The 15,103-nt window shown below is 46.9% G+C and overlaps 1 protein-coding gene across 9 annotated transcripts in view; it reads right to left on the bottom strand.

The window, feature by feature from the left end:
• NCOA1 (nuclear receptor coactivator 1) overlaps positions 1-15,103 on the bottom strand; it is a 346,176-nt gene that overhangs the window by 35,418 nt on the left and 295,655 nt on the right. For 6 of the 9 annotated variants that reach the window (XM_075923291.1, XM_075923289.1, XM_075923293.1 and 3 more), the window contains 3 exons: positions 11,729-11,912; positions 5,776-5,961; positions 190-316 (listed from right to left, as the gene is read on the bottom strand). In XM_075923291.1, coding sequence (XP_075779406.1) covers positions 190-316; positions 5,776-5,961; positions 11,729-11,912 — 497 coding nt within the window. The remainder of the gene's footprint in view (positions 1-189; positions 317-5,775; positions 5,962-11,728; positions 11,913-15,103) is intronic. The other 3 variants (XM_075923295.1, XM_075923294.1, XM_075923296.1) reach the window with 1 other exon arrangement.

Raw genomic sequence — 15,103 nt, 5'->3', positions numbered from 1 at the left:
GGAATCTCAGAGTATAGCTAGGCTGTGACGTTCCCTGTGTGGGCGCACCTAGAGGGAACTTTACCCCAGGGTTGGCACAGCAATCCATTGGATTACAACAAACCTTAAGCCTACTAAAACATATCCCAGGAGAGATGAGAGGGGGGTAGAGTGTCGGGAAGGCAGATCAGCTAAACCCACAGTACTTACTCGTCTGGTTTATTCAAAGGTGCTCGATTCATGGAGGCCATGGTGTTGTCTGTCCACTGAATCTGGTCACCCATTCCGGGCTGTCCAAACTGTTGATCTGAGACTCCCAACTCCAGTTCAGACAATCCTAATTGGGAAAAGCGAGGGGAGAGGGGAGTAAGTGTTACAGAGCAAAAGAGGCGCCATAAACCACCATATGAAGGGAGCTACAAGTCTGTCCCCATTCATCATCCTATTTGTGTGTAAAATTCCTTAAGCGTTTACATGGAGGATGAATGGGGAAACCACAAAGGAAGTTCAGACACATGTTAATGCCAGCTCAGACCTGAAATCCTTTTGGAGTGAGCTGAGATAGTTACTTGCTCACAGAGGTACACAGGCAGAATCCATTATCCCCAAAAGCACTGAGACATGTAAGCCTGAGCTCATTTTGTGGACGAGTGCTACCACTCATAAAGGTGTAAGAAACAGGGCTTCTTAGCTCTTACACACATGATGCTCAGGTACCATGACACGGAATTCATGCCAAAACTGGAATGATTAAACACAAATATGAAGTTTCTCATCATATTTCTCCCCTTTCCCACCACCTCAGATCAGGAATCCAGCAGGGTCAAGGACTCGCTCCACACTGACGTCCTAGATCTCTGGGAGCAGCACTCCAATCAGGCTGAGCATGTGAAGTCTCATTAAAGCAATGGGAATTCACACAGCTGACTCCCTTTATGTGCAACACGCAGCACACCATCGCCCACAAGCAGGGCAGCCCAACGTAACAGTCTGTTGGACGGCAAAGAGACGGTGAGGGCACTGTGGCTCTAACACATTGCGAGCACAGGATAAGGAAAGGGATAAGAGTGCATTAAGATTTCAAAATAAATGACATGAGTTTTCAGAAAACAGACACACTCTGGCTCAGAGTTGTGACATATACCAGAAGATCCAGAGAGCTTTGTTCCTAAAGGCAGGTCTATTAAGTAGGGATGTTAGATAGCGGGTAACAGAATAGTCAAGTAACCACATGAATTCTTATTGGTTACTCGATTATTTGATAGTCCCTGGGGGCCAGGCCAGCAGCCAGGCACTCTGGCCCCATTCCCAGGGAGCCCCCCCTCCTGCCCTGTGCGGAAGCCAGTCCACAAAGGGAGCCATTTTAAAAACCAGCTCCCCTCACAGACTGGCTGTCTGCCACCCTGCGCTGCTACCTCCGATACAGAGGCAGCAGTGTGGGGTGGCAGCAGCTCCTGTCTGCAGGGGGTCCAAGCTCCCCACAGACAGAGGCTGTTGTGGGGTGGAGGGAGAAGGGATGCTGCCACAAAGTGTCTGTTCTTTTCAGCCCCTGGCAGACACCAGCTATAGTCCCTCATACCAACAGACACTATCGTCTAGGTGCACTTATGTAGGAAGAGGAGGTTTGCCTCAAAGGCTGTCCACACAGTAGCTTTGTGTAAATGCTCTTCCACATAGATCTATGAATATTTTCAAATGATAGCCCGTTAAAGAATTCTTTATTGAAATTTGCATTACCACTGGAGATTTCTGCCTCAACCTCCCCCCCTCCCCCAAAATAAAGTGCATACATATTCCTGCCTTCTGACTTTCCATTCTGGAGAAACGCATTTTACAGGGGAAAAAGCCAAATCAACCCATTTCAATTCAGCAGGAGTTTGAGCCCCAGCCCAGTACAGAGCAATTTATGAGGTCTGGAGACTTTACACCATCATCTTATTTGAAATATGAATTGATATTTGAGACTAAAAGCATCTTGGCTAAACTAACCATTGGATAACAGCATGAACAGAGAACTGCAAGGGATAAGAAAATCTGACTATGGAGACATCCTCTCTCCTAGACATGCACCTCATGTCCAGTGAGACTCCTATTATGTCTAGGGTTCTGAGTATTTATAACACAGTTACTGAAAATGAAGAGTCCTTTTATGGGGGGGGAGGGGGGAGATTACCAAACTCTGCCATGCTAATTCATTTTACAAAAACAGGTTACACATAATACTGAGTACCGAGGTGCATATCCTTTAAAGGACAGGATCAAAGCATTACCATATGTTGGCAGAGAATGGCTTTTTGTCCTCCTCTTGCAGCTGGATCACATAAGAGGTTTTGCATTTGTTGCGGCGTTGAACTTAATAAGCTAGTCCTTTAGCTCAAGCACTAGAGGTTCATACTTTTAGATGTACATGTCCCAGCTTCCCTTCCCACGGATGCACTCAATCAGGTGCATAGTTAAAGTGGTCATTTAGGACCCACAGATGACCCTACGTCGTTGCAAAGCTGAGAAATCTGCCTGGATGTAGCTGCCAGAGTTTGGTCTGATCAGCGAATCTGATCATAGCTACGCATCAGCAAGTCAAGTCAACTTGCAAGTGTTCGTTTATTTCATGAAATTACTGTGCAGTAAGACAACATTCTTAAGGTTGCTTGGCAACAGAAGAATAAAAGAAATTCTAGCAGCAGCAGCTCCTCCAGCCAGGCAAGGGAATGCTCCATGCACAATTGCTTTGCAGCCCAATTCAGTTTCCTTATAGGCTTCTTTGACATGTTTTTACATATTTGCTTGGGCTGAACCTTATGTTCTCCAAACTTCAGTTCAGCTGTTGTCCATGTCACCTACAGCAAGACGAAACTATTCAGAAATCCAGATGTCGTCTTCTGCACAGGCAATTTCTTCCTTCAGTTACACCACACAACAGAGATCCTCTTTTGGTACCGAGCAGACTTGATCCAAGCCATTCCACAAACTATATTTTTATAAGTGCAACTGAATAAGCACTTTACACGGAGGCCACTGTGGGCAGAAGCATAGTAAGTCAGTACCCATGACTACAAGAGCTGGAACAAGGCACAACACAGAAAACCAGATGTCCCGCTGCTTCTCAGTCTTGGCCTCCCTGCTACTACTGTCCTTGGTCCGATATAGTTTTGGTTAACTGTCTTCTGAGGAGGAGACAAAAATGCCAAGTTCATTTCACCTGTGAAACAAGGCAAGTCCTCAATGTGGGTCTCCAGTATGGGAAAGCTAATGCAAACTCTAACTCAAACTATCCCCTGTATTCATGGAGGACCTGTATACTCCCGCACCTACTGACTTCAGGAGAAGAGGACAATTAGTACTTTGTAGGAGGTACCCAGCTTCTCACAGAAGAGTTCTGTGCTACAGTCTCCGAAGTCTTTCAGCTTTCGGCTGAAGAGACAGAAAGCAAAGAGTAAGATTATCTGATCAATTTTCATCTTGGCAAAAGGTTAACAACATGTGTGGGAGGGAGGGGGGGTTCTAGTGTTCAGTACTAGATCCCAAGTTAATATAGTTATTAATTATCTGGAAAGGGGATGAACAAAGACATAGCAACATCTGCAGATGACTCAAAGTTATTGAAGTTAGTCAGCCTCAGAGAGGGCTGTGAAGAGCTTCTGGGAGACCCAACCAAGCTAGGTGAACAGGCATCATGAGGGCCAATGTCTTTCACCATTGATGTGTGTAAAGTAATGCACACTAGAGGGAAAACTTTAAACTACTGACACACTTTCTGGGCTATGACATTAACAGTCAGCCATAGAAAGGGACATAGCTGTCACTGTAGACAGATCAATAAAGAAGGAGATGGAGAATAATGATGAAAATTTTATCCTGCCTTTATGTAAATCAATGATGCAGCTTCATCTGGGTACTGCATACCATGCTGGTCTCACCATCTCCAAAAGAACTGGAAGAGATTCAGGGAAGAGCAACAGGAGTGATCAAAGCCTGGAAACCCTCTCCTCTGTAGAGAGGCTGAACTGTTACCTTAGAAAGGCGACAAAAGGGGACATGATGGACGTCTATAAAATAATAAATCTGGAGAAGGGTGATCAGGAGCATTTGTTCTTCCAATCTCTTACTATGAGAACAAGGAGACATACAATCCAAAGAAATACTCTTTTTCACACAATGTGTAATTCAGATGTGGAACTCACTGCTGCTTGAAGTCACTAAAACCGAGAGTTTAATAAGAATAAGTGGGGCTGGACAATTATATCGATGTCAAGAATATTCTGTTATCCCAGTTAATGGCAATAAATATTGGAAGGGATATTAAACCATGTGCTAATTTCCAACTACTAGAGATCAGGAAGAGACCTACGTAGCAGGTAGATGATCCCACCTCTGCCTTCGGCAGGTTCTTACAACTGCCTCTGAAGCATCCAGTTCTGACCCCTGTTGCAGACAGGGCACTGAGCCAATGGACCCTGGGTCTGATCCAGTCGGACAGTTCCTCGGGCCGTGCGTTTTCATTCCATTCAGGCTTCCATTTGAATGTGAGAGGTCTGGCTCTGACTTCCTGGGATCCATTCCCTGCTGTGGAGCTGCTGTTACGGCACTTCTCTTCCTTTACACAGGATGAAATATATGGGTCTCTTCTGAAATCATCTTTAATTTCATGGACCGTTGATTGGGATTGGTGCAGATAGAGTAGCAACTCCCTCCCTTCCTGGAGATGTCTGTAGCATAGTCTGGAAAGAAGGAACACCCGGGTTTCCAGCACTGCGCCTCTAGTACCATCAAGTGCACAGCACGCTAATTTGAATTCATAGCCTGTATTGGGATCCTTACTCTGAAGCTTTTTATACATCTTTGTATAAGCTTCTGGGGGAGAGCGTAACCAAAGCCATTTACAGCCATGGAATTCCAACCTGCTCAACATCACCATTCAAAAGCAGCTATTCATTCCACGATTTATGGAAAGATATTTAGACCAACTTCCAGGAGAGTATGGCTCATGCGCTGAACTCGAAACTGCTCTATCTGGAGCAGGAAACAGTCTGACTAGATCTGTCTAGAAATGGGGACAGGAAAGCAAGGCCTGGTTGTTTCTTTCTTTGCAATAATGCAAGAAGTAAAAAAGAAAACCTGGGTTATTCAACCATCCACATTGAAGTGGATGACCTGGGTTATCATCCTAAGACACCGTAGCTGTTTTCCCCAGCAGGTAAGTGAAATAAAGGAGAGGGGCTGACCAGGTTTTCCAGACACTGCAGTGAAAATGAGACTGTCTCCTCACCAACATTCATAGCGTTGTAGTTGTGTTGGTCCCATGATGGACAGACAAGGTTGGGGAGGTCATATCTTTTATTGAACCAACTTCTGTTTGGTGAGAGAGACAAACTCTCAAGCTACACATATTTTCTTCAGCTCTGTGTAAACTCAAAAGCTTGTGTCTCACCAACAAACGCTGGCCCAGTAAAAGATGCCTCCCCCGCCTTGTCTTTCGACACCGGTGCGCATTCAATTTTCTGCTTTCCCATATTCTTTGCCTGGAGAAAGCTGGGCGGGATTGTTTTGCCTTGCCCAGCTTGGAGGGGGCCACTCAGAACTGGTTTTCAAAACACAGGTCTGACATGACCTCACTGTCCTGAAAGTGAAATTCAGACACAGGGGCTATGCCCCACATAAACCTTCTGATCTGCACAGGGAGAATGTCATTGATCTCAGTGCCCTTTGTGAGGATGTACGTTTATACGGGTAGATCCCCCAAAACTGCGAGCATAACCTAACGGAGCGGAAAGAGTGGATCCCTGCAGGAGCACGTACCTGTATCAGGCTGGAAGGGGTTTGGTCCAGTTACTGGCCCCCTGCCCTGCTCTGACGGTAGCCCAGGATGCGGACTGCTGCCATTCGTTGCAGGAAAATGAGTCGGCCTGAGCTGCACTGGCTCCACCGGGTCGCAGAACTCAAATGGGGACCGGCCAGCCTGCATGCCCTGCCCGCCGTTAATAGCTAGAGATTCATTAAATAATAAATAAGCATAACTCAGACAGCTGCCCAGGGCTCATCACTACATTACCGGTGCTTGACAAACTCACCCTGCTAGCCAGCAGAGCTGAAATCAGACACTTTGGAGGGGGAATGAGGGTGGGGGAGTGGCCTACTCAAGGCACTTGGGACTGACAGATGTGACTATAACCGAGAGGCCACCCCAGGGAATCACAGCTGAGGAATGCATGCAAACAAGGACACCCGGCTGCTCACAAGGGCCCCCGATCAGCACCAGAGAGCAGCGCTGTGGCGCTGGGTTAGTATTTCTCAAAAGGCCGGCAGTCGATGCTGCTCCCCAGCCATGTTGCAGAGAAAGGGACCGACGCCCCAGTAACTAAAACGGGCAGGAGGAGGGATGCCCATGGTAGCCCGTGCTAAAAGTGAGCAGGTATGCAGGAGGCAGCGGGGTGTGACTGGATTCTTGTGCCTTTGCGTTCTATGGAATAAGCATGTTTTGAACCCCAGGGCAAGGCACAAACCTCACTCTCATTTCAGCTTCTCATGGGAGCCTCTTGAGGGGCTAATTCACTTGAATCAGAACTTCCTCCAGGTACATGCAGCAGGACCTCACTCATCCACACAGGGTGAAATTCACCCTGTGCAATGGGCCAGCGCCCAGTCTGAAGTGGGATTTAAGTGCTGCCCATAAACACAGGGTTGAATTTCAGCCGCCATGCAGCAAAGCACTCTCTTCAGCTGGGATTTAATGGGAAAAAAGATTATAGTGGGGTCCCATCATTACCATCTTCATTTGCCCTGTGAATTCATCTGGGCCTCTTTTGGTCAAGCCTTAGGCTGGGTTTCACCCCTGTGCAAGGCACGGCACTTGCATGGGCTCCCTGCACAAGGCTGAATGACAGTGCAGGGACCAGGCAGCTCACTGCAGAGAGGAAGCGTGTCTCCCCTGAGTTACCCATTGTAATCCATGTGCCAGTTTAACCCAACAGCACTAACTGAAAGGAAACTGGGTTCCTCGGGGGCATTTGGGCTTGAGACACCTATTCCTGCTGGGAAACGTTACTTTACATTCTGGATTACATGGGGAGTGGGTGAATCACAGAATACTAGGACAGAAAGGGACCTCGAGAGGTCATCAAGTCCAGCCTCCTGCCCTCATGGCAGGGCCAAATACTGCCTAGACCATCCCTGATAGACATTTATCTAACCTGTTCTTAAATATCACCAGAGATGGGGATTCCACAACCTCCCTGGGCAATTTATTCCAGTGTTTGACCACCCAGACAGTTAGGAACTTTTTCCTAATGTCCAACCTAAACCTCCCTTGCTGCAGTTTAAGCCCATTGCTTCTTGTTCTATCCTCAGATGCCAAGATGAACAAGTTTTCTCCTTGCTCCTTATGACACCCTTTTAGATACCTGAAAACTGCTATCATGTCCCCCCTCAATCTTCTCTTTTCTATACTAAACAAACCCAATTATTTCAGCCTTCCTTCATAGGTCATGTTCTCTAGACCTTTAATCATTCTTGTTGCTCTTCTCTGGACCCTCTCCAATTTCTCCACATCCTTCTTGAAATGTGGTGCCCAGAACTGGACACAATACTCCAACTGAGGCCTAACCAGCGCAGAGTAGAGCGGAACAATGACTTCTCGTGTCTTGCTCACAGCACACCTGTTAGTGCATCACAGAATCATATTTGCTTTTTTTGCAACAGCATCACACTGCTGACTCATATTCCGCTTGTGGTCCACTATAACCCCTAGATCCCTTTCTGCCATACTCCTTCCTAGACAGCCGCATCCCATTCTGTATGTGTGAAGTAGAGGGTGAAGTAGAGAGTTGGCTACATCTCACCATACACACACTCCTCTTTGCCAGTCTCAGTTTCAACCCCTTCTGATGTAAGGTTCCCTTGTCTCCCAGAGACAATGAAGCCTCATTATCACTATACTCATGTCACTATGTTATGAACGCCTTAGTATTCAGTTCCCTGAAGGTGCTGTGCATGTGAGTCTTTGGAATAAGAGTGCTTGGCATGCAAATAATAGGCTTGACTGATAACGGCTGTTTGATCTTTCGTTATGAATTCAGTGGAGTGGTGCTGGGACAAATTGGTCAATGGCTGTGATTAGAGCTGACAGCTCCCTGATGCATTTTGTCTCAGTGCAGATGTCATTTAAAGCCTGCACCAGGTTTATTGCCCAGTGTAGTATCTCCAATCCAACTTGAGCACCCATGTTTCCTCTCACAGCCGATATCCTAAACTTAGTGTCACATGATGGCTCTTGATTCAGACAGTCTACTCTGCCTGTAGTGTATGTAACACAGAACCTATGTCACCCTCTAGTGGCTGGTCCCAGTGGCTATAACAACCCATTTCTCTTTATTTTGGTGCTAGAGGTCTGTTTCCCAAGGTGACACACAGCTGACTGATGTGTGTGGCTACAAAATAGTCCCAGACTTCAGGCCTCCGGAGTAGAATTTTGTTCCCGCTTACAACTGTTCTTTTTCTTCATATGAAGCAATGTTTTTACCCTTCTAAAGATGCCAAATCTACAGAAGAATGGCCATGCTGGGTCCATCTAGCTCAGTATTCTATCTTCTGACAACGACCGGTGTCATGTGCTTCAGAAGGAAAGAATAGAAGAGAGCAAGTATCTAGTAATTTGTCCCGTCATCTAGTCCCAGCATCTGGCAGTCAGAGGTTTAGGGACACGCATAGTATGGGGCTGTGTCACGGCACATCTTGGCTAATGTCATTCATGAACTTATCCTCCATGAACGTATCCAATTCTTTTCTGAACCCGGTTATACTTTTGGCCTTCGCAACATTCTCTGCCAACAAGTTCTACTGATTCATTCTGTGTGGTGGGAAGAAGAACTTCCTTTGGTTTGGTCACCTGAAGAAGTGGGTTGTGCCCATGAAAGCTCATGATACCATCTACATGTTTTATTAGTCTTTAAGGTGCAACTAGACTATCTGTTGTTTTTTAAGTTTTTCTTGTTACAGACTAACTCGGCTACCCTTCTGAAACTTCCTTTGGTTTGTTTGCAACTTGCCGCCTATTAATTTTATTGATGGCCCCTAGTTCTTGTGATGTGTGAAGGGTTAAACAACACACACTCACTTTCTCCACACCACAAAGATCTCTATCATACCCTCCATTACTTCTTTCCTAAACTGAACAGTCCCAGTCCTTTTAATGTCTCGTCATAGGGAACCTGTTGCATATCCCTAATCATTTTTGTTTCCCTTCTTTGTACTTTTTCCCATTCTAAGATTTTTTTTTTTAGATGGAGTGATCAAAACGGCATACAATATTCAAAGTGTGGGCATATTATGAATTTAAATAGTGGCATTATTATATTTACTGTCTTATTATCTATCCCTAGGCTAATGGTTGCTAACACAGCTTTTTTGATCGCCCCTTCACACCAAGCAGATGTTTTCAGAGACCTATCCACAGTGGCTCCAAGATCTCTTTCTTGAGTAGTAACATCCAATTTGTACTCCACCATTTTGTAGTATTGTTGGGATGATGTTTTCCAGTGTTCCCCACTTTTCATTTAACATTTTGCCATTTTGTTGCCCAGTCATCCAGTTTTGCGAGATTCTTTTGTTTGTTGCTCCTTTGCAACTCTTTGTAGTCTGTTTTGGACTTCACTGTCTGGCAGACAATATAAAATTACTCAAACTTGGCCTCCTCACCCCATTTTCCAGATAATTTATTAATATGCTGAGCAGCACTGGTCTCTCTACAGATCCTTGGGGAGTTTTGCTATTTACTTCTCTCCACTCTGAAAACTGACCCTTTATTCCTATCCTGTGTTCCCTGTCTTTTAACCAATTACTGCTCCCTGAAAGGACCTTCTCTCTTATTCCATGGTTGCTTATTTTACTTAAAAGCCTTTGATGAAGGATCCTGCCGCCAAAGGCATTCTGAAAGCCCATGCACATAGGGTCAGAGTGTCAGCACTCAGGATGTCGAGTGCATGTTTGCAAGCTCTTTGGCAAGCCTGGCTGTTTGTTTTGGGCATTGAGCTTGTCTGATGATTGGAACTGGTTGTGGATGGCAAGTGCTTTTGGAAATCTGGCTTTTGTGCTCAGGAGGCGCTACTGTGCTCTGGGTAATTGCGTCGTGTCCTGTTACAGCTGTTAAGCCACCTTCTTACTTGGGCTGCCAAGCAGTTCATTTTCTCACTTGATTGGCATAACTGAGTGTAGCACTTTGCTAGTGCGGAGAAGGGCTTGTCGGATTGGGGTTTTGCGCCTTCACTGCAGCTTCTCTAGTGCTTGAGCTCGGGATCACCCATGTCCACATATTTGTTGATCCCCTCAAAAATGAGAATTGGTTGGTGAGGCATGATTCCCCTTTACAAACAGCTGTGCTGACTCTTCCCCAGTATTTCATGTTTATCTTGTCTGTGATCGTTCTGCTCTGTATGCCATGTCAACCCATGTGCCTGGTATCGAAGCCAGGCTTACTGGCAGCCTGTAATTGCCAGGATCACCCCTAGGCCATTTTTTAAAACTTGGTATGACATTAGCTCTCTTCCAGCCACTTAGTGCCGACTGAAGCAATGGGTTACATACCACCGTTAGCAGTTCTGCAATGTCGTATGCGGATTCCCTCAGAACCCCTGGGTGAATACCCTCTGGTCCTGTTGACTTATTATGTTTAATTTATCAATTTGTCCCAAAAGTTCCTCTACTGACACCTGGAACGAGTCCTAGGAAAACATTTCAGGATGTTCCTTTACTCACTCCCTGACACAGCTATTTTGTGGCCTTCATCCTGATTTCTGCACGAGACAACAGAGCCAGTCAACAGCCTCATTATTGCTATCTGCTGAATAAGTAATGTGGTGATTATCCCTCCCTGGGCTGAATTAAACAGCGGCTAATTGGTTTATACCTGGCAGTTCTGCCCACCATTCGCTTTTCTTTTCAGAATTCCTCTCCCACTCCCTGTTTCAGGCAGTCCTGTTCATTAGCAAAACTCTGCACCTCCACTTTGAAGACTCAGTGTAATTCTCAGAGCCACAATGAATATATTTCTGCTTGTGGTAATGTGGTGAAGGCCACAAACACAACTCTGTTTCACCCAAACCTCAAAATAAGAACCCAGGATAGGTGAGCCCTCACGTAGCTGGAACCAGGGTACAGTCTATGCCCTGGGGCTGCAAGGGAGAGTGTTTCACAGAACTGAAGCTAGTAAGTGAAGACCACCTGGCTCAATGAAACCTACCAGAAGGGATACCACCAGTGCTCCTGAGGAAGGGAGGGGAGCATGGGGGAGGAGGAACAGCTCATGAGTCCTAAGAAAAAGCACCACTGGGTTTATATTTTCCCTGTAAAGAGCTGAAAACCTGGGTTTTGCTAAAGTTGCTTTGTGCTGCCTCTCCTCTGGTCATATATTCAGGATACAGAATAAGGATATGGATGAGGAAACGCTAGGCCCCCCAAATGGATAGTGAAGCTTTCAAACCACACGCAGAGACCTGCTCCTTACTGAGCCCTGTCAGCACACGGACTCCTCAACTCCTCATTCGTGAGGGACTGTATCCCTGCCCTGTTACTCATGGCATGGCTGTTTGAGCTGCAAACACATCTCTGCAAGGTAACAAAGCTTTAAGGTACAAAACAGTTAAGAGGAGACACTGGCTCCAGTAAACCACCTCCAGGTGATATTGTATCCCTAGCAGCCCTCGGGAAACGGTCTTGTGGATTAGCACGAGAGAGCAGAGCTGTTAGCACAGACACGTACTGTGAAGCCCCATGGGAGTTCTTGCTGCAGCGCTGGGTTGGAGGGGGGCGGTCAGGATCTCGGGTTTCACCGCAACACCGGCCATGCTGCTTTCGGTTCTATCCGTCCCACACAAGCCTGGCAACTGGGATACTTTCTCCAGCGAAGGCAGCAGCTGATCGAGCTGGTCGAGGTCAGCAGCAATCTAAGGAAGGAAACAAGGTCTCAGGTCAGTCGCTGAGCTCCTCTGGGCAGCAGTCTCTCATTACACACAGGAAAAATTTGGGAACCGCCGCTCTTCCCCCTCCCCACAAATGAGTTGGCTCATTGAAATTACGTGCAAAGAGGGCAATCAGGACTCGTTCTGTTCCGGCAGTTCAAGCATTTTTCAATGTGATGTTCTTCTGGTGACACCCACCCCCCCCAATGGTGGCGTAAAGGCCCCTGTTGGAATTATTTCTGTGCCCCCTCGATCACAGGAAAGCGGAAGTACAGAAACAAGGTCTGTTTTACCACCTCCTGGTTTTCAATGCGTATTTCCACTAAGGGCGTTAAACTGCGGATATCTGGCTAATGGCGTAGTTGATACAATTAGTATTGACTACACGATTAGTTGATATAGGGCTGCTCTGCAGAACCGCAGCAGGGGTAGCTCCTGGAGCCGGCTGGAACTGGGACTAAGCAGTCCAGCTTGTGCCGGCTCCAGGAGCCAACTGCACTATGGCTCTGTATTTTAAAAGTAGTAAGAGCCATCAGGCTTTTACTGCCTTTAAAATACAGAACTGCAGCAGCCTGGACCAATGTGAGCTGGGACTGCTAGGTCCCGGCTTGCGCCATGTCCATTAGCTCCTGTTTGCAGTGGCCAGCGCTGGCCACGGCCAGGGGCTGCTGCCGGAGTAGCCCCTGTGGGTGCCATGAACAAGGGATGGGGAGAGCTCCACACTGGGACCCCCCATGGACAGGAGCTACTGCCAGAGCAGCCTCCCCTACCCTCTGTTGCCTCCGATAGAGGCATGGGGTTGGGGGACAGGCGGCACTGCGGAGACAGGGCTGGGGGAACCAGATTTTAAGCTGGCTCCTCCCAGCACTGGCTCCTGTTCTCACGCTCACTAATATCTGTGCAACGACCCACGTGAAGCTGGAACATGAGTGAATCAGGCCTCTCGCTTCTAGAATGAGCCTAGAGCATTACACAGAAGATGTAAAATCAGCATCTTGGGTATGAGATGCCACCATTTCATGTCCATTTGGTACCTAGAACCACACAGTGTGGGGTAGTTTGCTCTGTCTAAAAATGCAGGAGATGGACGGTCTTGTGGTTATGGCACTGGACTAGGTCTCAGGAATGCTGGCTCCCATTCTTGACTGCTACCAGTTTCCTGTGTGACCTTGTGCAAGCTTCTCCATGCCCCTCACTTCCCTGTCTTTGAAATAGGGATAATTCTTCCTTTCCCCACCCTGTATCTGCCTTGACTATTTAGATTGCAAATTGAAGAGGGCAGCGACTGTCACTCACTACACCTGTAGAATACAGTGCGCAATGAAGCCCTGAGGACAGTGGAGGCTTCTAGGCACCACTATAAAACATATATTAACAGCTTGCAAAGGCACTGGCTTGAATGGGCCCTAGATATCAACAGCCATTTAGGCAGAAGGTAAATTGCTCTGTTTGTACACATACATTAACACTGATGTAAAAAATGGCCTAGCCTGAACAATGTAGGGTACTTTGTAGAACAGCCTTCTAAAACTCTACTTCTACTTTGGCCTAGAGCAAGTCATGATTATGGACAGACTGGTACGACATCATTTAGCTTTGCTAATCTTCATACAGTGAAGAATAGGAGAGTAGATGTTTGGCCCGAGGACCCAAATCAATGGGGAAGCTACTGAAGAAGCAATTTGCACCAGGGGATATAATGGAGATCCTGGTAAGCAATCGTTTGGGATTAAAGGGACTAAGGTGCATTAGGTTTGGGTTAAAAAAGAATTATCCCAAGGGAAGCCACATTTTAAAACGTCTCAATCTAAGTACACATTGAAACATGCTCCCCCAAGCGCCGGCAGTCGGCATGGCAAGGCGCATGCATGTTGAGTGATGTACGCACTTACAGGCAATTCCTTTCCAGATGATTAGGCTGAAATACTTTTGCGTTTGACTGACAGATGCAGAGAATTACGTTTAGGTCACAGTGAGGGTTAGCAGAAAGTTGGCTAATTAGCTAGGACACAAGGTTGGAGCTGACAGGCCCTATGCCTATGATAAATATATCCAGATTTCCCAATGGCCTTGGGTATACAAACAGCTGTGCATTTCACAAAGGAGTCAATATGTCAGTAATGCTATGGAGAAATCAGCAGAGAGATCTAACTGCAGCTCCTGCCAGGGAAAGGTTCCTTTGCCGGGAGGGCTGCTCATTTTGGGGCAGCTCAGAGCTGGCCTCATTCTTGTGCTGCTCTGCAAAAATGGACACAAGCCTCTTGCAGACCTGCCTTCTTGGACAACCTCGCTCTAGCAAAAGCAAACTCTGGCGAGTGTCGACAATGAGTTGACAGAATGCTCGAGAGGAGAGAGGAAACCGCCTCTTCGGCAGCTTCCCCTCTCGTCTTTTCCATCCGTGTGTGAAATGCATTTTGTTGTGCGCCCCCAGGCATGTGCGGAAACACACCACCAAACATCAGGTTTGCTAATCAGCAGGGTAGCATTTAAATCCCTCCTGAGCAGCTGCACAAGCGCCCGGCATACAGGGAACGCTGTTCTTAGGATATGACAATGCTGTGTTAAGACAGCCATGGCTTGCCCTGCAGACACTGGCTCATGGGGCTCAGGCGAAGGAGCAGTTTAATTGTGGGGTAGCCATTCAGGCTTGGGCTGGCATCCACACTCTAGACCCCTGCAAGGTGGGAAGGTACCAGAGCTTAGTCCCAGCCCCAATGTCTACAGTGCAAATAGTCCCTTAGCTCAAGCACCATGGAGCAGAGGCACTCAGCTGTCACCGTCAAGTGAGCAGCCCTAGAGCACCAAATAACTGGAGCGCATAGCAACTTCCAGATAAAAATCAGACTAAATAGCACATCTTCTCCAGTATCATGTCTCCACAAGTGGCCACCAGGAGCCACGTCAGAGGAAGGTTGAATCTTTGTTTCCTGCAACAGGAATTTATGGGAAAGTTTCTTCTTAATCCCCATTTGGGGAACAAGTTGGAATCCAGCACCAGAAAAAACGGATGGGAGCATCCCCCCGAGGATCTTGGTGCAGTGTGAGGATAAAAAATGTGACTGTTTCATACTACCAATGCCCCCACACAATAGCAGGGTTGCCGACTGCAGACAGGCCCTTGTGTGGAGGAAGCAGCATTGATAAAGCACCACTGCATCTCCTCAGCATGAGTTCAA

This window comes from Pelodiscus sinensis, chromosome 3 (assembly GCF_049634645.1).
Source record: "Pelodiscus sinensis isolate JC-2024 chromosome 3, ASM4963464v1, whole genome shotgun sequence".
Classification (NCBI taxonomy): domain Eukaryota; kingdom Metazoa; phylum Chordata; order Testudines; family Trionychidae; genus Pelodiscus; species Pelodiscus sinensis.
Note: the sequence above shows the minus strand (reverse complement) of the source record. Positions and strands in the feature narration are given on the sequence as shown.